This window comes from Balaenoptera physalus (genome assembly GCF_965194825.1).
Source record: "Balaenoptera physalus genome assembly, chromosome: 1".
Classification (NCBI taxonomy): domain Eukaryota; kingdom Metazoa; phylum Chordata; class Mammalia; order Artiodactyla; family Balaenopteridae; genus Balaenoptera; species Balaenoptera physalus.
This window is the reverse complement of record NC_138882.1, coordinates 158,514,822-158,542,430: the sequence shown is the minus strand read 5'-3', so window position 1 is coordinate 158,542,430 and position 27,609 is coordinate 158,514,822. Positions and strand designations below refer to the sequence as shown.

The 27,609-nt window shown below is 39.4% G+C and overlaps 2 protein-coding genes across 7 annotated transcripts in view; one reads left to right on the top strand and one right to left on the bottom strand.

Annotated features, from left to right (window-relative positions):
* Positions 1–21,743, bottom strand: part of GPBP1L1 (GC-rich promoter binding protein 1 like 1) — a 56,557-nt gene extending 34,814 nt beyond the window's left edge. The window contains exon 1 of one of the 4 annotated variants that reach the window (XM_082454614.1): positions 21,603–21,743. The gene's annotated coding sequence lies outside the window, so the exon portion shown is untranslated. Of the gene's footprint in view, positions 1–20,070; positions 20,218–20,692; positions 20,871–21,602 lie in introns of those variants that run through there. The other 3 variants (XM_082454613.1, XM_082454615.1, XM_082454612.1) reach the window with 3 other exon arrangements.
* Positions 21,744–21,810: 67 nt separating this feature from the next.
* TMEM69 (transmembrane protein 69) lies at positions 21,811–27,104 on the top strand. 3 transcript variants are annotated; one of them, XM_082454724.1, is made up of 3 exons: positions 21,830–21,935; positions 23,418–23,557; positions 24,726–27,104. In XM_082454724.1, exons 2-3 carry the CDS (start codon positions 23,504–23,506, stop codon positions 25,437–25,439), a joined length of 768 nt encoding a protein of 255 aa, XP_082310850.1. In that variant the 5' UTR covers positions 21,830–21,935; positions 23,418–23,503; the 3' UTR covers positions 25,440–27,104. The 3 variants fall into 3 exon arrangements, with proteins under 3 accessions (XP_082310852.1, XP_082310850.1, XP_082310851.1); XM_082454725.1 differs by lacking the exon at positions 21,830–21,935 and adding an exon at positions 21,954–22,335; XM_082454726.1 differs by lacking the exon at positions 23,418–23,557 and having other exon boundaries at positions 21,811–21,935.
* The last annotated feature ends 505 nt before the right edge of the window (positions 27,105–27,609 follow it).

Below are 27,609 nucleotides of genomic sequence, written 5' to 3'. Positions count from 1 at the left end.
GGCAGGCGGATTCTCAACCACTGCGCCACCAGGGAAGCCCCCATGGTCTAGTTTTATACCTTGTAATTAAGCTGCTAGAGAGGATGTCCCTGCCAGGGACCTTACCTCAATCTCCTCTACTTCAGGCTCCCATTACCACTCCACATGTGTTCATGATCTCATTAACTTTCATTTTCTCCACAGTCCAATGGTGTCACCAGCTACTACTCCTGGTAACTCCAACCTCTATCTACACTGGTTTCACTCAATTAACAAAAAAACCACACCCACTTCTCCTCTGACTTAAAACAAAACCCCTTCCTCAAGTCTGAATATCCTTCTAGGTATTTAGGTTCATTTCCTTTCAGCTTTTTTTTTTTTTTTACAATTAGTTTTTATTTATTTATTTATTTTCAATTTTTGGCTGCCTTGGGTCTTTGTTGTTGTGCGCGGGCTTTCTCTAGTTGTGGCGAGCGGGGGCTACTCTTCATTGCGGTGTGCAGGCTTCTCATTGCAGTGGCTTCTTTTGTTGTTGAGCACAGGCTCTAGGTGTGTGGCCTCAGTAGTTGTGGCACGCGAGCTCAGTAGTTGTGGCTCACGGGCTCTAGAGCACAGGCTCAGTAGTTGTGACACACGGGCTTAGCTGCTTCATGGCATGTTGGATCTTCCCGTACCAGGGCTCGAACCCATATGCCCTGCATTGGCAGGCGGATTCTTAACCACTGTACCACCAGGGAAGTCCCCCTCCCTTCAGTCTTAACAAAACTTCCACAGAGAGCAGTGTACTCCTAGTGTCTTCATTTTCTCACTCCCCCATTAATTTCTCAATCCACAGCAAATTTAATTTCCTCCCACAACTCCAAAGAACACTGATCTGTCCTTTTAATTCCAAAATTTGATGGGTAACTCCCAGGTTCTTTACCTCTAAAATGAAAGTTGTGCTACTTCACATGTTGAAGATTAATAAACCAACAAATATAAAAACGAGCACATTACTATTTTATTGATTCTTAATCAAAGAGTGGGTAAAACAATACAAAGCCAGATGGGTTATTTAGTCCTATTCTGGGAGAATTCTTAATTAAAACACTGATCTGTGCAACTCCTAACATACATTTTATCCTTCCTTCCTTCCTCCCACTGACACTGGGTTAGCCCTCCATTTCAGAGATTAAAAAAAAGCTGAGGCAGGCTATAATATGTTAAGGGACTTATCCAAGGTAACACATCTAATAAGCAGCTGGGTGAGGCCTGGAACACAAGTTTTCTTCACTGCTTTCTGAATTACACTGTGGTTGTTACTCTCTAGTCATGAAATGATACCAATAGTTAGAAAAGTAGAACAAATTCCTTAAAATTTTATGGAGCAAGAAACTAAAGAGGGATGTTAATTTACACACACATTTTTTTTTTTTTGCCTTTCTTTTTGTATTTCTCTCATTATTTGTTTACCTGTATTAGCCAAGACTGGCTGGCTTCCAGGCAAAACTGAAAGACTTGAAAAATTAAACCCTTCTGTGGTAAGAAAAAAAACTACAATAGAATGTGGCTAGTATGTACATGGTTCCTGATCTTAATAAAACTGCAATCTCATGTCCTTAGCCATGACAATACCTTAAAAAACATGACCATAAATCCAACTCCATCATAGGGAAAAATAATTCAGAACATGTACTGCTGAGCCATGAAGTTCCAAGGAGCTGTCATATCCACAGCTAGCCAAGGGAAAGAATGCAAAGAAGCCACAAGAGGTTCTTTCTGCAAAACGTTATCAGGCTTATACCAACTGATCTTGGCTAAAAGGGGTAAGTGGACATAGAGTTTGAAAGGAACTTCCCTACCTTCTACTTCCATATGCTCGCTTCTCTGAAACTGATCTGCATAAGAAGGCACCTGCGGTCAAGACATCGTGTTAATTCTTCTTTCCCATGGATGGGTTCATAAGTGCCCTTCTCCTTCTCACCCATCTTACTATGGTGTGCTACCCCAAGTGGATTAAGAAGAAAAATTACAAGTCTTTTCATTCATGTCGGAGTGTTCTCATTATAGAATGTGGTGACAGGAGTGATGACAATTTTTGTTTAACAACCTCACTTTCTGGTCCCCTTACTAACATCAAAGAATACTTCTGTAAGCAAGTATGATGACAGCACAGAGGATGTGGGTAAGGTACAGAGCATTATTTCACCTAGGTGACAGAATCATAGCAATGTTCCTGGTAAAGCATTTTGGGAGATACCAATCTATTGTGAAGCTCAGTGAGGACTCATTCACTTGTGCCTAAGATCATGTCCTAGCTGCATTAAGAATGTGTGTCCCAGCTACATGCTTTGCACGATTCCAAGCTGTTGAGGGTGAAAAGGTCCTAAAAATTTACTTCCAAGAGATCAACACTACATCTTTGAATACACATATGTTGGGACTTACATTCTGTTGAATAGTTATTCAAGACATGAAGAAACATTTTAATTAACTTTTGCTGAGAGATTTGATACTATAAATCCATATTCATTTGTGCACTATCATACATCAGTATTTCACTGCACATTTACTCATTCCTACCATCTACTTATATTTGATTAATTTACGAACTCTTTAGTTCTACTGCTTAAAAAAAAGTTCCTAGCAAAATAAATTGCACTCTTAAAAACAGAACACCTACATCTACATATTAGGTAATACAAATGTTCTTGAAATGCAATCTAGGATATAATGGCCTAAACTTATAAACAGCAAAACAAAAACAAAACAAACAAAAAAACTTCTTTCAATTCAAATAATTTCTCCCTCTCAGATGTTGACATGCCATTTTAATTCTGTCAAAAGCATAACCTTCAACCATGAAATGAAATTTCTATTCCATCTACACTACATACAACAATTCAAAAGTTACCTCTAATAATGCCACTGAGGTTTGGCTCTAATATTTTTTTAAATAACCTGTGGGAAAACCCCAAAATATGCAGTGTCTAATTTTTAGCCAATCTTGTTTAATTTTGGCTCCATAAAAAAAGTGCCTTTAAATACAAGAGTAATAGATATAATTTAGTCATTTGATAAGCCTTCTTTGATAAAGGCTTTTGGCATATCGCCTATAAAGTGAGAAATTCAATGACTAGGTAACATCATCTCATAAATTAGGTAGTTTACAATCTGTGTATACCACAGAATTGAAAAAGGATGTAACCTAGTTCTCAGCTAATAGATCATAAAAATAAGTTTTGATGATGGATTGATTAATGATTTTTGGTAAGTAACTCTAAAAGGATTCAAAGAACTGAGTGGCACTGATGTAAAAAACCGTACGTAGCATTTTTGGAACTTATATCCATAAAACTGAAAAACAGGAAGTGACATGATATTGAACTATTTTCATTCTGTTAAGTAACATTTTCCTATAGCAATGATCACCTATATAATTTATTTTTAACTGTCTCCCATTGAACCAAGGCACAAGGAACAGTCTTGTATAGTTGGTACTCAATAAATATTTGCTGAATGAATGCATAAATAAATGAAGGAATTGCTGACTAATAGGTACTACATCTTCAACTTCACAAGGTAATGCCATATTGCTTTCCAATCAGGTCACCAGTTTATACCACCAGCAGTGGTTATTTTTAGATTTCCATCTGCTCCACACCCTCACAAAGTTAGGTATGGCCAGACTGGCAGTTATTCTTTGCTCTGCTGGTGGGTATAAAATGATGACTTAATGCAGTCTTTGTTTGCATCATTTAATCTATTTATCATCTCTTTGTGTTTCGTTTTTTGGTAAAACATCTATTCTTATCATTTTACCATTCTTTTGGTAGCTGATCTTTTCCTTATCTGAAGTAAGAGAATACAATAGACCCCAATCCTCTGATTATAGTGTTGCAAATATCTTTTCCAACTTCATGGCTTTTTTAAAAAAACATTTTTAATATTAATTAATTAATTAGTTTATTTTATTTAGGCTGCGCCTGGTCTTAGTTGCGGCATGCAGGATCTAGTTCCCCGACCAGGGAATCAAACCTGGGCCCTGCCCCCTGCATTGGGAGCATGGTGTTTTACCCACTGGACCACTAGGGAAGTCCCCGTCGTTTTTTTTTTTTTTGATGAACACAAGTTCTTACTTTAAATGTAGTCGATACACCTGAAACTAACACAACATTGTAAATCAACTACACTCCAATAAAATTTTTTTTAAAATGTAGTCAAAGCTGTTGATCATTTCCCTTTATGATTTTTTTTTTCCGGCTGCATCACGTAGCATGTGGGATTTTAGTTCCCCAACCAAGGATCGAACCCGTGCCCCCTGCAGTAGAAGCGCGGCGTCTTAACCACTGGACCGCCAGGGAAGTACCTATGATGCGTATTTTTGCATCTAATGTATATAAGCCTTTCTTCTCCAAGGTTCAAAGAAGTTACCTATATTATCTTCTTAGTTTTATAGTTTTGCTTTTCACATTTAAGACATCAATCAGTTGGAACTGATTTGTATCCGGTATGAGGTCCAGGTCCAATTTCATTTTTTTACCACGTGAGTAACTAATTGTCCCAAACCATTCTTTCTCCACTGATTTATAAAGCCAGCTCAGGGAGTTCCCTGGTGGCCTAGTGGTTAGGATTCCGGGCTTTCACTGCCGTGGCCCGGGTGCAATCCCTGGTCGAGGAACTGAGACCCTATAAGCCACACCCCCCCTGCCCAAAAGGCCAGCTCAATTATAAATTGTTTCTATATACGTACGGGTCTGTTTCCAGACTTCTGTTCCCTTGGTCTATTTGTCTATTCCTATGCTACAACCATGTGTGTCTTAACTAAATTATGGCTTTATAATAATATCTTGATATATAGTATGGCAAAGCCTCCCCACAAACATACACCTTAAAGGCCTTGGCTATTTTGGCACTCTGCCCGTTCATATAAAATATAAAACAAGCACGTCAAACTGGGGATAGGAGGCTGTTATGACACTGCTTGGAATACCAATGAACCCATCTAGATCAATACAGGAGAATATTTTTATGATAAATCTTCTAAATCATAAGCATGGTCAATATCCGACTTAGGTATTCTTTAACATCTTCGAATAAAGTTTAAAATATTTCTCCCTAACGACCTTATGTACCTTTTTTCATAGGCTTACTCCTAAATATTTTATATATTTTATGCAATTGTGTTATTTCCTTTAAATGATAATACTGTTTACTATTGGTATAAATCATATCAAGCCATTTTGCTAAACTCTTAGGAATTCTACTAATTTGTAGATTCCACAAATAATGACGAAGAAACTCTTTTCGAACATGTTAACTTTTCAGTGCCTATCAGACATCTAAGTGGAGATGTTAAGTAGGCAGCCAGATATGAATCAACAGTTCATGGTAGAGGTATACACTAGAAATAGAAACTTCATTTAAATCCATGGACCTAGATGAGATCACCAAAGAAATGAATGTAGACAGAGAGGAACTTTGGTGTATTATAACTTTAAAGAGAGTGTGGGGACTCAAGCTAAGCAGCAGAAATGTATTTCAAGAAAGTAGGAATGACCGGCTATATCAAAGGCCATTAAATGAGATGGAAGACTGAGAACTGACCACTGGATTTAGCAACATGGAAGTTCTCAGTGACCATGTTGGATAAGGGCAATAGTGAGAGCCTGGTTCGGGGGGTTTAAAAGGAAGGAATTGCAGACTGCAAGTACAGAAAATTCTTTTGAAGCGTGTTGCTACAGAACCAAGAAATGGGGTAGTGGCTAGAAGGAGATGTGTGGTCAAAAGAAAGAACTACTTTTGGTACACTGATGGGAATGACCCAGTAAAGAAGAAAAACCTGAAGCAGTTGATGATGCAGAAAACTGCTGAAACAATGTTCTTAAGGAGATGAAGAGGAGAGGGATCTGATGCATCAGCAGAGATCAGCTTTCAGTAGGTTTGCACATACTTCGTTTATGGTGTCAGTTGGGAAGGCAGAGTACCTGAGTACTGCTGCAATGAGAGCTTAGAATGTCTATTCTGATTGCTTTAATCTTCTCAAAGTAAAAAGTCTTCAGCTAAGAGTAATAATGGGTAGGTGAGGGAAGGGAGGGAGTTACAGGTTTGAGGAGAGTTAGGGTACGAAATGGGAGCTGCAGTTAATGAAAAAGGAGATATCATAGTTTCCCAGCACAATAAGGGTTCACACTTGTAAGTTATCATGAATTTAAAGTGAGACTAGTCTGCAGAGTTCTGTAGTTTAAATTACTCAGTCCATCACTGTAACTCCCTCAACTCTGGCTCTTCTCTCCATGACCTGTACCCAACTCCCAAAAGTCCCACCTCAGTTAAATCCAACCGTTGCTTATGCCGTTCATCACCCATGAAGCTGGTTGCGGTTGAAGAACACACAAAACCATGCTTTTAAACATTTTAGTTTTCTACAACAAAGAACCCTGACCAATATACTCTTAAAGGTTAGTAACTTATGAATCACCACCCACGATAGCTTACACCGTTTACATGTTCCTGGGCCAGTCCTATCTTAAAACCCTTCTCCTGGTTTCCATGACATTACATCATTAGAGCAGTAGTTTGCAGACTTGGACTGCATCAACTATAAAATTTCAAAATATGTTTCAAGGGCTGATACAGGTTGGCAATTTTATTTGGATAAGTAGAACATTAAAAAAAAAAATCCTAATACTATCATTTCATACGAGAAAAGGTAATAATGCCGTAAAAGAAAATCTTGAGAAAAAGGACAACTCATGTTTGGAAGGAAGGAAGGAGGGGAAAGAGGAAAGTTGGCATCCTTATACTGATAATATTCACAAAGGGCCGGTATAATCTTTGTCAGGGAGCAACAAGAGTGGTAACCATTGCATCAAGATATCCTGGTGATCTTCTTACCCTTGATTAATTCTTTTCTGACTCTTTTCTTTGGCTCTGTAAATATAACGGCTACCTAAACGCTTTGATGCAGCACTTTTGTTTCCTTGGAATCTCTTCACCACCTCATTCATTTTCAGGTCTTTAGTTCTCACATGGAATTTCTACTTCAAGAAGCATTATATCATGCACATACCTATACTCAAGCATCCATCACAATGCATTATATTTACCTGTTTACATATTTATTTCCCCTATGCTTGGTAGGGATTAAATTAATAGCAAATGGGGTAATCTCTTACTACAGACAGGATGACCATTAAGTAATAATTTCTTTTCTTTTCTTTCTTTTTTTTTCCCCTAAATTTTATTTATTTTTGGCTGCGTTGGGTCTTCGTTGCTGCACGCGGACTTTCTCTAGTTGTGGTGAGTGGGGGCTACTTTTCGTTGCGGTGCGCAGGCTTCTCATTGCGGTGGCTTCCCTTGCTGCACAGCACGGGCCCTAGAGCACGTGGGCTCAGTAGTTGTGGTGCATGGGCTCTAGAGCGCAGGCTGAGTAGTTGTGGCGCATGGGCTTAGTTGCTCCGTGGCATGTGGGCTCTTCTTGGACCAGGGACTGAACCCGTGTCCCCTGCACTGGCAGGCAGATTCTTAACCACTGCACCACCAGGGAAGTCCCAAGTAATAATTTCTTTAAGAGATGTTGACAACTCTATCAATTAGTATCTCCTTTAACTGTTCCTAAGAGCTCTCCTTGAACATTCCTTATTCCTTTAACTGCAGAGTCCAAGATTATTAACTCTGGATAAATTCAGATATTCACTGGCCCTAAAATTTCCTTTCCAAATCTCATGATTTGAAAAGAATATTACTATGTCTATCACTTTCACTGCCTCTAAAGGACGGAGGAACCCTACAGTAATCTATACTCGTTTCCTAACTGCGCATCAGTTTCCCTCCCAAGTCCTCAATAAGGAGAACTCCAGGGTTACTGGTGCCTTGCTTAGTTTATTTTTAACCTTCACACTGATACTTCATCACAGAAAAGAGCCCAAAGCCATATTCTACCTTGTTATTTATTTTAATTTCAGGAGATTAATTTGTACCTAAGAACTTCTAAAGGCTATGAAATTTGATGTCTTTCAATGAACCAAAAGAGGACATAATATACCTTTAAGATTTCTTCCACTACAATTCTTTCTATTAAGAAAACACTTAATATTACTCTGAATCACTCATAAACTCATACATACTTTTAAAACCTGAGTAAAATTATGAGATACTATTCCACACCCACCAAACTGGCAAAAACAAATCCTGAAACTATCAAGTGCTGATAAAAATATAAAGCAACAGGGAATCCTCATATATTGCTGGTGTGAGCGTAAACTTACACAACCATTTTGGAAAACAGTTTGACAAATTACAAAGTTCAAGCTGTGAAACCGCCATGACCCACCAATCTTTCTTCTTTGTTTTCTGAATTTTTTTTTAACATCTTTATTGGAGTATAATTGCTTTACAATGTTGTGTTAGTTTCTGCTGTATAACAAAGTGAATCAGCTATACGTACACATATATCCCCATATCCCCTCCCTCTTGCATGTCCCTCCCACCTTTCTTATCCCACCCCTCTAGGTGGTCACAAAGCACTGAGCTGATCTCCCTGTGCTATGTGGCTGCTTCCCACTAGCTATCTATTTTACATTTGGTAGTATATATATGTCAATGCCACTCTCTCACTTTGTCCCAGCTTACCCTTCCCCATCCCCGTGTCCTCAAGTCCATTCTCTACGTCTGCATCTTTACTCCTGTCCTGCCCCTAGGTTCTTCAGAACCATTTTTTGTTTTTTAGATTCCATATATATGTGTTAGCATATGGTATTTGTTTTTCTCTGACTTACTTCACTCTGTATGACAGACTCTAGGTCCATCCACCTCACTATAAATAACTCAATTTCGTTTCTTTTTATGGCTGAGTAATATTCCATTGTATATATGTGCCACATCTTCTTTATTCATTCATCTGTTGATGGACACTTAGGTTGCTTCCATGTCCTGGCTATTGTAACTAGCGCTGCAATGAACATTGTGGTACATAACTCTTTTTGAATTATGGTTTTCTCAGGGTATATGCCCAGTAGTGGGACTGCTGTGACCCACCAATCTTAATCACACATGAAGGTAAGACAAAATATATAAGAATGTTTGCTACAGAACTGTATATAGTAGACAAAAAACTAAATTACCCAAATGTCCACCAATAGACTGATTAAATTGTGGTGTATGTGTACAATGCTGTACAGCAGGAAATAATTAGAGATATGTATAAGCAAAATGGGTAACTCTCACAAAGTAGAATAAAATAGTTGTAAAAAAAGTTGTAAAAATTAAAAACTATACAAGGTTTTAACAAATGAGTAACAATATTAGATAGTTTTGAGATATAGTCATATAAAACAAAATTATTTAAAAATGCAAGCGTATTATCAATACCAAATTCAGGATGAAAGACACAAAGACATGCAATTAAAAAGGAATATATAAAGGGCTTCAATTCTGCATACTGACATAAGGACAAACATAGAGATTACTGGAGCAGAACCAAGAATCCAAAAATAAAACTAGTAAGTATGGCCAACTGATTTTCAACAAAGAAGCCGAGATATATCAATGGGGAAAAAATGGTCTTTCTTTTCAAAAGATGGTGCCACGATCACTGGATGTCCACTCGCAACAACAATGAATGTGGACCATATCTTACACCACACACAAAAATTAACTCCAAGTGGATCAAAGGCCTTAGTGTAAGAGCTAGAAGTAAACACAAGAGTGATTTTAGGTTAGGCAATGGTAAATTAGACTTCATCATCAAAATAAAACATTTGTGCTCCAAAGGACACCATGAAGGAAGTGAAAGGACAACCCACACTGAGAGAAAAGATCTGCACATTGTATACCTGATAAGGTAACTGTATTCAAAATAAAATCACAATGAGATATCACCTCACACCTGTTAGAATAGCTATTATCAAAAAGACAAGAAATAAGTACTGGCGAGGATGCAGAGAAAAGGGAACCCCTGTGCACTGTTGGCGTGAATGTAAATTGGTGCAGCCACTATGAAAAACAGTATGGAGGTTTCTCAAAAATTTAAAAATAGAATTAACATATAATCCAGCAATTCCACTTCAGGGTGTTTATCCAAACCAAAGGAAAATACTAACTTGAAAAGATATATGCACTCCCACGTTCACTGAAACATTATTACAATAGCCAAGATATAGGAAGTGTCCACTGATGGATAAATGGATAAAGAAAATGTGGTGTGTATGTACACATACATACACACACACACACACACACACACACACACACTGGAATATTATTCAGCCATAAGAAAGAATGAATTCTTGCCATTTGCAATAATATGGATGAACCTTGAGGGTACTATGCTAAGTGAAATAAGACAGAGAAAGACAAACACCATATGATCTCATTTATACGTGCAATCTAAAAAAACACCAAGCTCATATACAGAGAAGAGAGTGGTGGTTGCCAGAGGCGGGGTGGGGTGGGCCAAATAGGTGAAGGGGGTCAAAAGGTACAAACTCCCGGTTATAAAATAAATAAGCTATGAGGATGTAAGGTGTAACATGGTGACTACAGTTAATTATACTGTAGTGCATATTTCAAAGTTGCTGAGAGGAGATCTTAAAAGTTTTCATCACAAGAAAAAAAATTTCTGTAACTATATGGTGACAGATGTTAACAAGACTTACTGTGTTGATTATTTTGCAATATATGCTATAATTATCAAATTATTATCATATACACCTGAAACTAATAAGATGTATGTCGATTACAACTCAATTAAAAGAAAAAAAGAACCTGTACAACTCAATAATAAAAAGATAACCCAATTAAAAAGTGGGCAAAGGGACTTCCCTGGTGGTGCAGTGGTTAAGAATCCACCTGCTGATGAAGGGGACACGGGTTCAAGCCCTGGTCCAGGAAGATCCCACATGCCGCGGAGCAACAAAGCCCGTGCGTCACAGCTACTGAGCCTGCGCTCTAGAGCCCGCGAGCCACAACTACTGAAGCCCACGTGCCTAGAGCCCGCGCTCAGCAACAACAGAAGCCACCACAATGAGACGCCCGCGTACCGCAATGAAGAGTAGCCCCCGCTCACGGCAACTAGAGAAAGCCCACGTGCAGGAACGAAGACCCAAAGCAGCAATAATAAATAAATAAATAAATAAATGAATAAAGTGGGCAAAGGAATAGATACTTCTCTCAAGATACACAAGAGACCAGTAAGTACAGGAAAAGATGCTTAACATCATCAGCCATGAGGGAAATGCAAATCAAAACCATAATAAGATACCATTTCACACCCACTAGGATGGTTATAATCAAAAGGCAGACAATAACAGGTGCTGCTGAGGATGTGGAGAAAATGACACCATCATACACTGACTACTGGTGGGAATGTATAATGATAGGGTCACTTCAGAAAATAGTTTCTTAAAAAGTTAAACAGTTAACCCTATGACCCAGCAATTCTACTCCTAGAAAGATCCAAGAAAGATGTAAACATATATCCACACAAAAACTTAGACATGAATGTTCACAGCAGCATTATTTTTTTAAAATTTATTTATTTGGCTGCACTGTGTCTTAGTTGCGGCACGCGGGATCTTCCTTGTGGCACAAGGGATCTAGTTCCCTGACCAGGGATCGAACCTGGGCCCCCTGCATTGGGAGCACGGAGTCTTAACCACTGTGCCACCAGGTAAGTCCCAGCAGCATTATTAATAACAGCTGCAAAAAAATAAAAAATAAATAACAGCTGCAAAGAGGTAACAATCCAAATGCCCATCAACTGATGAATGGAAAAACAAAATGTGGTATAACCATACAACAAAATATTATACGGCAAAAAAAAGTACTGAAACATATCACAACAGGTATGAACATTAAAAGCATTATGCTAAGTGAAGGAAGCCAGACACAAAAGACCACATACCGTATAATTATATTTATAGGTAATGTCCAGAATAGGCAAATCCACAGAGACAGAAAGGAGATTAGTGGCTGCCTAGGGTTGAGGAGGTGAGTGCTAACGGTTATGGAATTTCTTTTTGGGGTGATGAAAATGTTCTAAAACTAGACAGCAGCAATGGTTGTACACCTTTGTGAATAAACTAAAAAACAAAAAACAAAAAAACATTAAATTGTACATGTAAAGTGGGTGAATTTTATGTTATGTAAATTCTATCTCAATAAAGCTGTCTTTAAAAAAATTAGGCCAGTGATTGATAAGAAACTGGGAACGCAGTACAAAGTAGCACCATCCAAATTAACTTCTTGTTGCAAGGGGGGAAATCTTACTGTTTAATGTATGGACCCAGCTATCACCACCTTAATCCAAGGATCAACCTTAGCATTACTAAAGTAGGTCAACCAGGTATTATGTGCTTTATAACATGATGCAAAATGAGATAGAGCTAGGATGTATTCTCGACAAAGTATTTAGATATAAATCCATCAAGCTTTTAGCTGTAAACTTTAGAGAAAAATACATGAACGAAAGAAACGAGCTAAGAGATACCACAAGAATGCAACTGTACAGAAGCATTCTCAGGACAACCAGTCCAGTCTCAAAGTCAGTGTCACTGAAAAATAAGTACTAAGCTAGATTAAAGAGACAAAAAGAGGGCTTCCCTGGTGGCACAGTGGTTAAGAATCCACCTGCCAATGCAGGGGACACGGGTTTGAACCCTGGTCTGGGAAGATCCCACATGCTGTGGAGTAACTAAGCCCGTGCACCACAACTACTGAGCCCGCGCTCTAGAACCCGCGAGCCACAACTACTGAAGCCTGTGCACCTAGAGGCCATGCTCCACAACAAGAGAAGCCACCGCAATGAGAAGCCTGCGCACCTCAACGAAGAGTAGCCCCTGCTCACTGCAACTAGAGAAAGCCCGCGCGCATCAACGAAGACCCAAAGCAGCCAAAAAAAAAAAAAAAAAAAGACATAAAGAAATTAAACAAAGTGGGATTGATTGATTGCTGCAAGGCTTGCGGGATCTTAGTTCCCCAACCAGGGATTGAGTCCGGGCCACGCAGTGAAAGCACTGAGTCCTAACCACTGGACTGCCAGGGAATTCCCAAAACAAAGTGTTATATGTGAAAAAGTCCTAGTTTAGATACTATCAACAGTTTGGATAGCCAGTGGTAACAAACATTTTTCTGGATCAGCTGGGGAAATTTGAATAATAGAACCTGCATACTAGAGGAAATGAACATGGACTGTGGGCATCACTGAGCAAAAAAAGCCAAGTTGTAAACTGATCTCATTTTAGTAAAATAAAAATAAAAACCTACACATATGTGCTTAGAGAAAGATCTGGGGAAAAAATGCACCAAAAGTTGTTAACAGTGGTGACTTCTGAATGATAGGAATGTCAGGTTTTTATTTTTGCATACCTGTACACTCTATCTACACATCACAACACTGTTTTTGTAATAATAAAAGAATTACTTAAAGACAGAATTACATGGGGAACTTTAATAAACTAATGGTGCTCAGGCCTTACCCCAGATATATTTTAAAAGGTTGAGAACTACTGCTTTTAAGAATTGGGAGTGGATAAAAGGAAAAATTCTTCTCTAAGTTTGTCTTTAAAAAAGACACTCATGGAAGTTTTTTTTACTTCATGAGTTAGATCACCCTAAACAGAGGCAGTAACTAAATCTTTTCCAAGGAGCAAATTATATTAGTCAATTTTACAAATCAGGGTCCTTGGTTGAAAAAAATAAACTGTATTTAGGTAGATTAAGCAGAAAAGGAAATTTATCAGCAGGATATTGGGAGTTCAAAAAATGAATGATTTGGCAAACCTGTAAAAATTCAAGTAAAGCTAAGCAGTCAAAACCACCAACCAAGGTCACATCACAGGAACAGTCTCTCAGGAAACTGCCCACTAGCTAGCTCTGCCACTGCCACCAGACAATAGAATTAATTCTAAACTGTCCTTGCTCCTTTGTATCTCTCTCACTCCAGATTCAAGTCCCCAGTCAAGTGTATTTGATAGGCACAGCTTGGGTCACAGCTACCAGGGGCAGAAAGTATATGTGTGCATGCATACAAGTTACGAGTTACATGTCCTTTCCAGCTTCCTCTCCCACTAAGATTCACAGAAAGGCAATATTGTTTCAAAAAACATTTTGAAAATGAATTCAGTTTCAAAAAACATTTCCTGAAGCTAATTTCACAAAGTATAAAATTTTTGAAGACTAAAATTTATAAACTTTCTCAGGTAGTTATTGCCTTTCCAATATTTTGTCATTTAAAGGGGACAAGCACCTGCTGCAACCATACCTATATACTATCCCACTAACAGAAATGGAATTTACTTAAATCACAACAGTTCCAAATAAGCATAGTATGTTACAAGAGTACATTTATCACCTGATGCAATCTGACACATTAAATTCTGGCTGTAAGTTTCATATAACTAAGTGGATTAGATTTATTAAAAGTATCTGAAACTATAAGATTTTAAAAACAGCAAAAATGTTTTTTATAGTATTTGCTCCAAAAGTCACTACTATCTGGGACTTCCCGGGCAGTCCAGTGGTTAGGACTCCATGCTCTCAATGCGGAGGGCCCGGGTTCAATCCCTGGTTAGGAAACTAAAATCCCACAAGCCGAGTGGCATGCCCACCCCCCCACCCCCGCCCCAAAATCAAAAAGTCACTGTATCAACTACACTACAGACAAGCCATTCAAGTAGTGACAACTTTTATCAAATATCTGCAGCTATGCTGACTCTGAAAGGCTTCAATTTCCTATGAATATAAGTAAATAGGCTATTTGTCACATTTAAAAAACTATACTTTTATAATTGAAACATTTAATAGTAGTGACTACTATATTACAAAACATACGTTTTACTTCAAGCACATTTTACTTACAAGCATATCTAAAAATCTCTTCTCAAGAATAAACTGTGCTTCTAATCCAAACATTACTTTTAAGTTAGAAGAGCAGACTCTGGATCTAGTTGGCTCTGCCATGTACTAGCTGTGTGACTTTGGAGTGGAGAAGTCACTTCACCTTTTTTTTTTTTTTTTTTGGATCAATTCCCATACTTTATGTAGCTGCCAACAGAAAAGTAAATCCTCTCTCCAGGAAATCAATGTCATCCAGAGCCTCTAAAATTTTCCATACACAACACTGGGCACCTCTTTTTGCTTCAAATCATTACCTGTAATTTGGAGATTGTTGGAAAGTTGATTAAATGAGTGAATATATGCAAAGTGTTAAGAATAGTGCCTGGATATTTTTCCTAGGGAAAATAAAAAAAACAAGTGTCTGGTCTATAGTGAGTACTCCATAAGTGTTAAGAATAAAATGCTTATAAATAGTTGGGGGGTGGGGGGGATAAACAACAGGAAAAAAAAATGCAGTTTTGAAAAATTTTCAGACCAAATACGCTGAGGAAACCATTCACTAGTAACCAAAACAAGAAAACAAAACCACTACAAACCCAGCATACTTAACTCAATTTTATAATACAACAAATATATACTATGTAGAAAAAAAAAGGACAGGAAACAAACTACCTAGAAAAGTCACTGAATTGGGCACAGGACCAAACCGAACACTCCATTTTACAAGCATACTGAAGGAGGATAAATAACTCATACAATTATTCTATGCTGCTCAATAGAGAAATTGTGAGAAAATGATACAGATGAGAATCACTGAACAAACCAGAAAAAAAAACTACCAATTTACAGGAAATCAGGAAAATCTAGAATGTGGGAAACTGCAGGACAAATGACCCGGTTTCTTCAACAAAGTGCAAGGAAAAAATCAGAAGAAACATACAAACTAAGAGGCTTGAAAGAATATCAGTCAACTACAGTGTGTGGGACCTGGATCCTGATTCAAATAAACAAGAGAAGTCAACAGAAAATACCTAGAAAAGGAAAAACAAAAACCCAAAAAGTCCACGTCCAACAATCTGTTCAGATTTCACAGAATTTCACTCAACTGGTAAAAGGATGTTCATTAAAGACAATTTCAAACAATTTACTTGACAATTATGAAGTGCTTACAATGGGCAGGCATTGTATTAAAAACTTTACAAATATTATTTCATTTGTTTACCACAGAAACCCTATGAGAAGGTACTATTATCCCCATTTAACAGAGAAAGAAAAAGGCAGAAATCTTACGAAAACTCCACCAAGGTCTCAAAGCTGTAAGTGGCAATGCAGAGGTTCAAACCCAGGCTATAACGCTGGTGCCCTTAATTACCGTACCATGCTATCTCTCTACCATGATGTGGTGAAAACCCAGCTTTGGAATTGGAGAAAGCTGAGTCCCCACATCTCACTATGTTATATAAACCACTTAACTTCTTGGATCCTCTGTATACCCACTTATAGAAGAGTTAATATCAAGTATGTTAAACAAGTGTTTTAAGGAATAATGATTGGACTCTGTTACAAGTCTTTGGCTTATGAAGCCCACAATAAATGGTTCCTATTATCCTTCCACCATACCTGGTAAGACTAATTAAAAAGCAGAGTTAATAATTCATAAACACATAGCTGGAACACTGGAATAGCTCTACCTTTTAATTAACTAACCAAAGAACCCCCAAACCAACTTTTCAACATACTTGTAAACTTCAAGGATAGCAGTAATTCAGAAGAGAACTTTTTAATATAATGACATTTAAACATATAATCAGCAGAAACAAGAGTCTGCAATATAAAGAAGAGCCAAACTTAAATTAATTCAATTTTTTCTTTAAAAAAAAACAAACAAACTTCTTCAACATAAACAGACCTGCTGCTCAGAAAAGTGCACTAAAACTTTGTTCATGCTGGTGATGCTCTAGCCTGACATCTGACTGATATATGGCAAAGTAGTTTTATTACAGAAAAGGAAGGTAAGCTTAATGAGTATGTTAAAAAATCAACTCCTTTAAGAATGACAGCTTTCTGTGTTGTTATCTTGTGAATATTTTTGTGCTTATCTGTTAAACTACTAAGTTCTTGGGTGGCAGAAATGTTTTATAGTCATCTAGGTATTCCTACTCCTTAACAGGCAGGAACAACAGTACAATAGTACAGCCTCTAGCATTTCTTAAAAGAAACTGTTTCTTAAAAGAATGATTGAACCATTTTGTCTGAAAAATGAAAAATAATTTTTCCAACAGATTAAGGCTGATTATCATTATTTATTTTAAAAATTATTATTTATTTATTTATTTTTGGCCGCCCTATGTGGGATGCAGAATCTTAGTTCCCCAACCAGGGATCGAAGCCACGCCCCCTGCAATGGAAGTGCAATCTTAACCACTGGACCGCCAGGAAGTCCCAAAGGCTCCTTATTTGCGTTAGTAAAGAAAAACAACTATTAGACTCCTTTAAATATTTGCCTCGTATATTTTAAATCACCTACAAAAATTCAATTTACATAACATTAGCAATATTTTACCTCATTAATTAAGATATATACCTGTGGACAAAAGAAGTTCAGCTCATCTCACTGAACTATTTTTCAAGTTTGATTGTAGCCAGTTTTGTTTTGAGCAGACTTCAGTGGGAAATAAAAATCAGAGTCTGATTTTGAAGTGACTTGGTCAGCTAGCTCTCAGCAGAACCACATATCAAATTGCAGACAATGGCAACTATAGTCAGTTATGAAGCAGCATGTTTTCTATGTATCACCTAGATATCCAATCCCACCCCAATTATTTGAAAAACCATAAATACATACACCAAAATTTGCCTTTTCCATGAACTACTTTTTCAGTTGGGATACTTAAAAAACTGTGTTGTGTCTCACCTTTCCAATAGTCTTATTTTTATTTTCATGGTTAAAGGTAGCAACCATAATGGTTAAGCACAGTGACTTGGAAACAGATTGCTTAGGTTTAAATACAGGGTCTGCGACCTACTAGCTGGATGAATCTCTGAACTTATTTTCCTTAACTAAAAAATGGGGATAAAACAATATCTATCTGACAGAAATAAACAAGTTAATAAATATAAAGCCCTTCGAGCAACTGTCAGCCTCTGGTACATTAGAGTTATTACTAAGTGCATACACTGAATCATAAAACAAAGATATGCAATCTGCTGAAGTATGATTCAGAATTGTAGGTTTTATCTTTAAGCATTTAAAAATGAATTATAAGCAGAAATGTGTCCCAGATTTCTTGTCATTCCAAACTTATTAAAATGGTTGCATGTGCTCTCCTCAGCCAAGCTACTAAACAGCCACTGATGAGAAAACTGGTAAGAGGGAATTCATTCAAAAGAAAAATGGCTTCCTAACACCCTACCACCACCACCAAATTTCAAGAGCTCTGGTAAGATACTATTCAGAATCAACTGAAAGAATATTTATATCAATATGTACAAACTGTTTTGAGTATCCTGAAAAAAAATTAGAGTAAGGTCTCACCCAAGTTTACAGGTCCAGTAGTCAACAACAGCAAAACACAAAGCAACTGACTTGTAATTTCTATAAAGCACTTTAAATGTTTGTCCTGTAAAACCACCAAAATAATTTAAGAACAACAACAAATCCTAGGGGAGGTGACAAAAGTAAACTTTTGTATTGAAAGAATGTAGAAAGGTAAATTGAAACTGACTCCCTAGGGAAGGAAGATGACACTTTATTTTACTATTAATTCCAACCTTCTCATTCACAATTAGCATTTTACTATTTTATCTTTTAGACAGATTGCAACTTGAAACTCAAGCATCTTCCCAAATACTGAAGTTAACTGTTTTTGGTTTCCATTCTATGCCTTTTTGTTTTCCGTTAAACTTCTGGATCTAAAGGTTTAAAAAAAAAAGGAAACAAACAAAAAGACAGCCTTTTGTTTGAAAGGGCACAACAATCAGGCACTCCACATATAAAACTTGTTTTCACTTGTTGTCTTACACTTTTCTAATAAATGTCCCAAACTTAACAGCACTCTGATTCTCTTTCAAGTATTACACATAAAAGACCTTAGAAAAGGCCAGCAATCGACCAAACTATAAATCTAAGTGTACTGAAGACTACCAATCACTTTACTTTTGGAAGGGATTTACAAAGAATGTGACTTCTAGTACTAAACTAAAACATGAGCCACCATAAACTTTGTTTATTCCAGATAAGCTATAAATATCAAAGTTAAGAGCAAGTATTTCAACAAATATGGCAAACCAATCTCAAAGCACAAACTTGGCTGATAAAATTAACACCACAGCACAATTTCAAAACTATAAGCAACTACCAAAAAAAAAAAAAAAAAACCACCCAAACCGCACCCACTCTTATGTAAACTTTCGGAGTAAGCAAACTACTTTAGCCTCACCTTTGTTTTCACCTAGCAAAGACTCTTCAACATAAGGCACAAACTGCAAAAAGATAAAAGATCCAGCTATTGTCCCCGTAGGAAAAACAACTAAGAATTTAAGACATGTTAACGTATTTAAGTTACCAAGCTCAGGGCACTTCCCCAAGCTACAGCCATTTTAGATTCAGCCTTTCTTTTGAATTTCACGGGGGTGGGGAGAGGTAGATGTAAAACAGAAAAAAAATCCTCACTAAAACACTTCAAGATCGACCAGCCTTTTTTGTTTCCAGGGAGGGAGGGGTCAGTAGGTGCTGGATAGACAATCTAAATCAACGAAAACACCTCGCTACCAGGGGGAACCGGAACGCTGGGAACAGGGGTGGGGGGTTAAAGCTCTTCTTTTCCCCTCAGATACCCCACATTTGACTTACACGCGTTTTTCCCTTAGATTTTCCATCATTGAAAAACAAAAGCCCTTGGATCTACTTTAAGAAGGAGAAAGAAAAACCCGTAAACCAAGCTACTCAACCACCAACAAGCCGGAACGCCTGGAGAGGAGCCAGAGAGCCGCAGGTGAGCGTTCCGACCCGAAGACCAAAGTTGAAGTAGGAGCGCTCCGGCGGAGTCGCGGCGACGCTCATGTGCAAAGCTCCACGCGCGGGGGAAGGTGCCCCGTCCGAACCACACGACCCGTGAGCTCTGCTCCCGGTCCCCGGCCCAACCTACACCCAACCACCTGTGTGAGAGCCTCCTTCAACTTGTTTCAACAGCCGGTCCGTCAGGCACCGGGCGGAGCCCTGCGCCGGACCACTCAAGATCCCCTACCGCACCGTCGTCCGGAACTCCCACTCACCGAGCAGCGGCGGGGCTACAGCTAGGGACCAGTCGCGGCGTCTGAGGGCGCGTCCCCAGCTTCCTGATCCGGCAGAGGTGTAGAGCCCACAACCATAACAAAGCTCTTCCCAAAATGGCTGCCCGGCCCACACGGCCCAGGAGGGGCAGAGCGGGTGGAGGGGGAGGAGCGACGACCAGTCCGGCCCTCCCCCAATCTGACCCCGCCTCACACACGCCCACCCTCTCGCACCGCCCACAAGGGCGCACGCGCACGCGCGTGAGCCCTGTTCAGGTGACCCGTCCGACGCCCCAAGCTGCCAACGTTTAGCCGCGTGAACGGCGGTTATTCCCTGCCCTGCCCCCAGCTCCCTCCACTGCGGCTCGAGGCGGCGCATGGTCAGCCCCCGCCCCTCTGCAGAGTTGAACACTGCCTTTCCTCGCGCCGCCTCAGAGGCGGAGACCAGCTGGGTTTGGTACTCTCCTTCACATCCCCTCTCCCGACACTAGGGCCTGGGCGCGTGTGAATGAGTGGGTGGGTATGTGTGTACCCGTTTTTCCCCGCCCCTTCATTCTGCACCCTCCCACACCCCACCTCTCGGCAAGCACGCGTCTCCAAACTACCTCTACAAGTACTAACAAACCGGTTTCGTAGGCTCGTGTGTTTTCCGACCCCTTCCCACCTTCGGCTCCTTCCTTCCTTCACGTGCACGCGCCGTTAAGACTCCAGCCCCCAGCGGGCCGCACGGCCGGGCTCTGGAGGCCTGCGCGGCTGTTCCCGACGCGCTACACGCTGGGAGTGGTAGTTCCGCCCGACCGCTGGCGACACGCCCCTGCCCCAGCGCTGGGCGGATTTCTGGCCGGAGCCTGCTCCTGTGCCAGGGTGGATAAGCTGTTTCTCCGGCCCAAAGTCTCATTGGGTATCGCACAACGGGAAGGGGTGGCGCTGCCATGGCAGAGAAGGAAATAAAAGTGAAAGCCTATCACGACTAGAAGGTGTTACTACTAGGAAGAATTCTCAGAGACCATTCTGCACGCGAGGCTAAACCATGTGATGGTCGGCAACCAGGAAGCTAGACTACCTAGAATCCTGAGGAATGGAGGAACTGGCTAGCGTTCCTGTTGTTTTCAGATAAACGCGCAAATTGCCTGATGGCGTTTCCTTTGATAGACTGTGAAATGGAGGCCCAGAGAAGGGAAGAGACTTGCTCAAGGTCACATAGCCCACAAACAAAAGTTAAAGCGGAGGGTGCCCCAAGGAATCTAACTTCCGGGTCACCCTAAAGGCTCTTACCCTCATACCTTTCATGGAAATGAAAGTCCTGCCCCTTGTGCTGTTTATTTCTTAACGAAGTTTCTAGTTACCAGCAAAGAGAATGAAGTGAAAACAGTTTTTTGTTTTTTCTTAAATAGTATTAGTTCAGGACCTTAATGAGGCGTGAGATGTGACCCGTCGCTCCTAGAAACCCTGTTATGCAAAGTAAAAAATGAGTTCCAGAGACGGCAAGCAATTTGGCCAAGTCATACTTGGCCTAGACTCCAAATCTCTCCTACCTTCCTCCACCACCATCACTCTGAGATGGTTTCAGTAGTTGCACTCTACCTTCCCGAACTCTGCGAGGCAGATTCTGCTGGTTGGGAAACCTGGAATACAAAGGCAAGGACCGTTCAGGTACCCTACAGACTTCAAAAGCTGGCTTCCACTAGAACTAAGATTTTCCCCGGTAGGAACCAGTTAGCGCTGGTCAAGTCTGCACCCGGACTCATTTTTTTTCTGCTCTCAGGAAGTGGGGAGGGCTGTCTAACCCCACTTGCCGGAAGTGCTTTTCCACAGTACCAAGCTGTTCTTGCAGTTCAGCTTTCCACCTCCCCGCGCGACGCTGGCAAGTGAGTAGTAGGGCTGTTGTCACAGGTGCAGGTTGGGAAAGCGGGGCACCAAGGCTTTGGAGTTAACTGAAGCCGCGGGTACTATTGGGCAAAGTTTCCCGGGGATCGATGCGTCCAGACTTCGTCCCCTTTTCTCATGTCTGCTCTAAGGCTTGCAGTTTGCAACTCTTTTATTTGGCGCAGTGGAAATATTGAGCGTTCTCACTCAAATTGAGCGGATTAACCCTTGGGTCTTTGTCCTTAACCCCCTCACCAGTTGCCGTCCCCGGCCTTTAGGCTGTCACTTTTCTCTTTAATACTCTTGAGCTGGAAAGCACATGTCACAGTGCCTAGGGAGTTTGGAAGGTTGAGGGAGCGTTGAGCTTTTTGAAATCCCTTACGAAGGTGATTTTGAACAAAGGTGAGTGTGTGGGCCCTGCAGATATGTGTGTCTGGGAGTCAGTAGGTGGATGTGGGTGTCATCTAACATCTATTCAGAGACCCGGGATAACTTAACTCCCAACTTGCTTCCTTATACATATATACAGAATGAAGACACTGACGGGCTGGTATACAGGATTTCTTGAACCAGCCCTAAGATCTGTAATCAAGAAATTAGTTCACTACGTTTTTAAATTAAGCAGCAACTGTGGGTTTTAGATTTTTAGACACCTTATTCTTTTGGTTAAGAATGGGACTTATGTAAACATGACAGATCTGGATTCATAATATTCTCACTCAGCCACTTACTGGTTGCTTACATTGTGTGAGGTGGGAATAATAGCTAGTAACTTTTGAGTGCCTACTTTGTGTTAGGGACAGTTCTCAGCTTTTTACATGTATTAACTTACTTAATTTTTACAACGACCCTATGTAGTTATCATAAGCCTTATAGGTGAGTGAACTGCACCATAGCCAGGTTAAATAATTTGTCCAAAGTCACATAGCTAATACGTGGTGGAGCCAGGATTCCAACCCAGATTGTTTGACTCCAAAGTCTGCACTCTAACTTAACAGGCTATTACTGCCTTTCAGCACCAAGTTGATGAGGTTATTCAATAGTTACAGTAATTACATAGTTACAATGCCTGATTCACAGCTAATTGTATTGATTGCTACTATCATAACTTTAAGCTAAGTCCCAAAATAGATAACTAATAGACCAGACAAGCTATGACTTTCAGTGTTAAAGATAAGAAAGCTGGCACTTCAAGGAAGCAATTTACCCAAGGTCACAACAGCTGGGAAATGATGGAGGCATTTGTAAAAATCCAGATCTGTTGTCTCTGTGCATTACTCTTTCTGTTACACCAAACAGCAAAAGCTAAAAGAATGGTTCAGAGAAGAAAAGGATCTATTTACTTAATGTTACTGACTTTTTGAAAACATTAATTATTGTTTTCAAAGGAAACTGTTATATGGAAGAAATTATCACAAATTACAACTTTTTAAAAGTTATGTATAAAGTGAAGAAAATTAAATGACATCTTGTTTTGTACACAGCAACATGCTTCTGATTCAGATGCTCCACTGAGCTATAAAAATACATTAATCAGAACTGTGTGGCATCTTCCTAAGCAAGACTTTCAATGGGGCCCACTATGGTTTACTTCATCCAGAAGTTTTCTCGAGCATCTTCAAAGGTTGGTTTATTCAGCAAATATTTGAGCACTACTTTCCAGGCATTGCTTGGCTGGGCAATAGTGAAAAAGAAGACAAAAATCCTTATCCTCTTATATTCTGGTTGATTGGGGGAAGAGTAAAATATAAATAAGTGAAATTTAATATGTCAAGTGGTAAGTGCTGTGGAGGACTATAGAGCAGGGAAGAGGAACAGGGACAGTAGACTTAAGGATTGCATTTATAAATAGGGTGGTCAGAAGTGAGCCCATGAGCCATGCAGGTACCTCAGGGAAGAACATTCTAGACAAAAAGGAACAAAAAAAGCCTCAAGATGGAATCATTCCTAGCATTTTGAGTAACCACCAAGATTCTTAAATAACTGTTTCATTTTTTTCTTTAATCCAACATTTTTTGAGTTAATGTTGATCTGCTTAACTGTTGAAGTATGTAATCTACTCACTAAAGCACAGAATCAGCAAGAGAGGTTATTGCTTTGGCCATGTACCATGAAAGGCACTGGGGATTTTTTTTTTTTTTTAAGGCAAATAAAAATATATGGTCCTGGCTCTCAAGTCTACTGAGACAGACAAGTAAACACATGATTTTAATTCACTGTGAGAATTATGATGGAAGTGTGTATATGGTACTTATAGGAGGATTACATCAGATTGGAGAAAGCTTCAAGCCGAATTTTGAAAGATAAGTTCCCTAGATAGAAAAATGGTAATCTAGAATTCTAGGCAGACATATGCAGAAAGGCGTGAAGCTATGAAAATTATGCAGTGTCTAAAACTTAATTTTCTCTACATGAAATAGCATTTCCACAGTAATTAGTGCTGCTTCTTTTGCAATTTATAAATAGAAGAGGCAGTTTAGAATGCCAAAAACTAAAGACCTAGTCTTTAGCTTTTCCTCCTTCAGATATTTCTTTCATGGGATAAGTTTAGTGGTAGGCCAAAATATATCACTGGTTTCTATTCAGTAGTTTCTTTTGCATGTTGTATAGCTGTTTAATAGTCTTTGCCAGCAATAATAACATCACCCTGTAGTCCAACCTTTTTTTAAGTTCGATGTGCTAACAGAAAGCAGGCGGTTTGTTTTTATATTGTCTCAGATTGGGACTAAAACATTTGGTGATTTCCTTTTTAAAAATCTGTTTTTTGTCTTCTCGTTCTGTTTTCCCTATAGATGCTGAAGTACCCTTCCACAATCAGACTAGGAGCCAGAAGGAGAATAGAAACATTTTCTCTCAAAACATGCCTCCAGCAGAACTTTTCCCCCTTGTTTCCAAGGCCTTGGCTTGTCTCATCATTTCCAGTGTGTATGAGCAAGACACAATATTATCACACTTCCCCATGCAGCTTTAAGAAGAAGCAAGAGCAAGCAGTACTTCCAGCCAGGCCACCACAAACCATCAGTTACCTGCCTGACAGCCCAAAGCCAGCATTATACATAACTCTGGCAGGACTAATCCCCTTCATTGCTCCACCACTGGTCATGGTGATGACAAAGACTTATATTCCCATATTAGCTTTTACTCAGATGGCTTATGGAGCCAGTTTCCTATCTTTCTTGGGAGGGATCAGATGGGGTTTTACTCTGCCACAAGGTAGTCCAGCCAAACCAGACTTCCTCAATTTAGCTAATAGTGCAGCTCCTGTTGTGTTTTCATGGCTTGCGTTCTTTGTTTCTGAAAGACTCAGTGAAGCTATAGTCACAGTAATAATAGGTTTGGGGATAGCATTACACACTGAACTTTTTCTCTTGCCACATTATCCCAATTGGTTCAAAGCCCTGAGGATAGTAGTCACTTTAGTGGCCTTTTTTTCATTTGTAATCACTTTACTAGTTAAAGATTTTTATCCAGAGAAGGGACCCAAGAGACTTAGGCAAGTAGAATAAATATAAAACTACTCTGTAGATGACATTAGCATGTTGGCTAGAAGCCTTGTAAGGTTGTGTTTTGGCATCACCTTTTTCTGCCTCTCCAGTTTAGCTCTTTTTTCCCACCAATGGTGATTTATTCTTCCCAAATTATTTTTCATTTCTAGAAATCTTTATTTTATAAGGAATCACTGAGAAACAGCTTGAAAACCCTTAACAAGTCCTTTTCATGTTATATTAGGTTATAGTTCTTATTCAGTCTTTATGAACTTTATAGTCATCCACTTAAAATTTTCAATGTTTGAATTATTTTGAAAAATGTAAATTAAAAGATGAAAAACCTTTGTGCTAGAGCTTTAGGATCATTGAAAACACACACACACACACCCTCAGAGGAAAACTTCGTATCCATGAGTGTCTGAAAATAATACGTGGCTCTAGTGTGGAGTTTTCATTGCAGTTGCCCCTGGGAATTGCGTTTCCAAGCTCTTTTTACCTGGCACAACCTAGTTATTTGAACTGAAAGGATCTGTGGCTCTGAAGTCAGTAGGGAGCAGTGTCACGAGGGAAAACTATGTTCAAAGAAAAGCTAGACACATTTTCCAGGTTTTACCAGGATATTTGGCTGAGTATAGATGCAACTTATCTCCAAACATAACACCAGCTGGTCAAAAATAGTTAAATAGTTAAAAGAATAAAGCCTCTAGGACATACAAACTAGGAAAAGTCAAGCTGGAGACATCTTAATGTTCTATCTAGTTTTGCATGTCAACTCACACAAAAGCTTTTTTAAAACAGCAGAAGCAACACCTTGAATTCTAACATTAAAACTTAGTCTTTTGAGATGCTTAGTCTCATAAAAAAGGAGAAACATTTTCAATGTTGTAAGAATTTAAATCAGGAAATGGTATCATCTGGTATACGTTACCTTTGTATAAGTATTCGAATATTAGGTAACTTAAATTTCATAAGTAAATTATATACATATAATTTTCACTTTAATGATTCTTGCTGTGGAAAGATCATAATCTAGAGTGGTAACTTGTTTACTTTGTTACACACCTGTTACAAGATTTTTTTATGAATTGTGTGTTCAAGTCCTAATCCACAGCATCTCAGAATGTGACCTTACTTGCAGATAGGGTCTTTATAGAGTTAATAAGGTTAAAATGAGATTATAAGGGTAGGTTGTAATGTAATATTACTGGTGTTCTTATAATGGAAAATGTAGAGATAAACACATATACAGAGAGAATACCATGTGAACATGAAGATCTACATGCCAAGGAGAGAAGCCTTGAACAGATCCCTCCTTCTTAGCCCTCAGAAGGAACCAACTCCACCAACACCTTGATTTCAGACTTCAGGCCTCCAAAACTGTGAGACAATAAATTCTGTTGTTTCGGGCTTCCCTGGTGGCGCGGTGGTTGAGAGTCTGCCTGCCAATGCAGGGGACACGGGTTCGAGCCCTGGCCTGGGAGGATCCCACATGCCGCGGAGCGGCTGGGCCCGTGAGCCACAGCTACTGAGCCTGCGTGTCTGGAGCCTGTGCTCCGCAAAGGGGGAGGCCGCGATAGTGAGAGGCCCGTGCACCGCGATGAGGAGTGGCCCCCGCTTGCCGCAACTAGAGAGAGCCCTCGCGCAGAGACGAAGACCCAACACAGCCAAAAATTAATTAATTAATTAATTAAATTAAAAAAAATCTTAATAAAAAAAAAATTCTGTTGTTTCAATTTCTGTGGTACTTTGTTAAAGCAGCCCTAGCAAACAAATATAACACTATAGAGCTAGAGCTTGTTCTGATCATTAAGAAGCTTACCAGTTAAAAGCCTGTGGCTGAAATCACCACACGATCCTTCTTTATTAATGTAAAGTTTGCTACAGCCTGATACTGAAGGAAAGAAAGCTCATACTCTTCAGAAGATCCTTCTCAGATCCTACTCAGATTGTTTCAGTGAGGAAAATTACGTCTCTGCTTCTCTTAAATTGCATGAGGACTGCACAAACTTAAAACTTTTCTCTGATCTCAATCTTTCAGAATAGGGTCAAGTCATATTTTTAGGCTAACTGCCCACTTTTTTTTTTTTTGGCCGTGCCACAAAGCATGCGGGATCTTAGTTCCCCGACCGGGGATTGAATCTGTGCCCCCTGCAGTGGAAGCTCTGAGTCCTAACCACTGGACCACCAG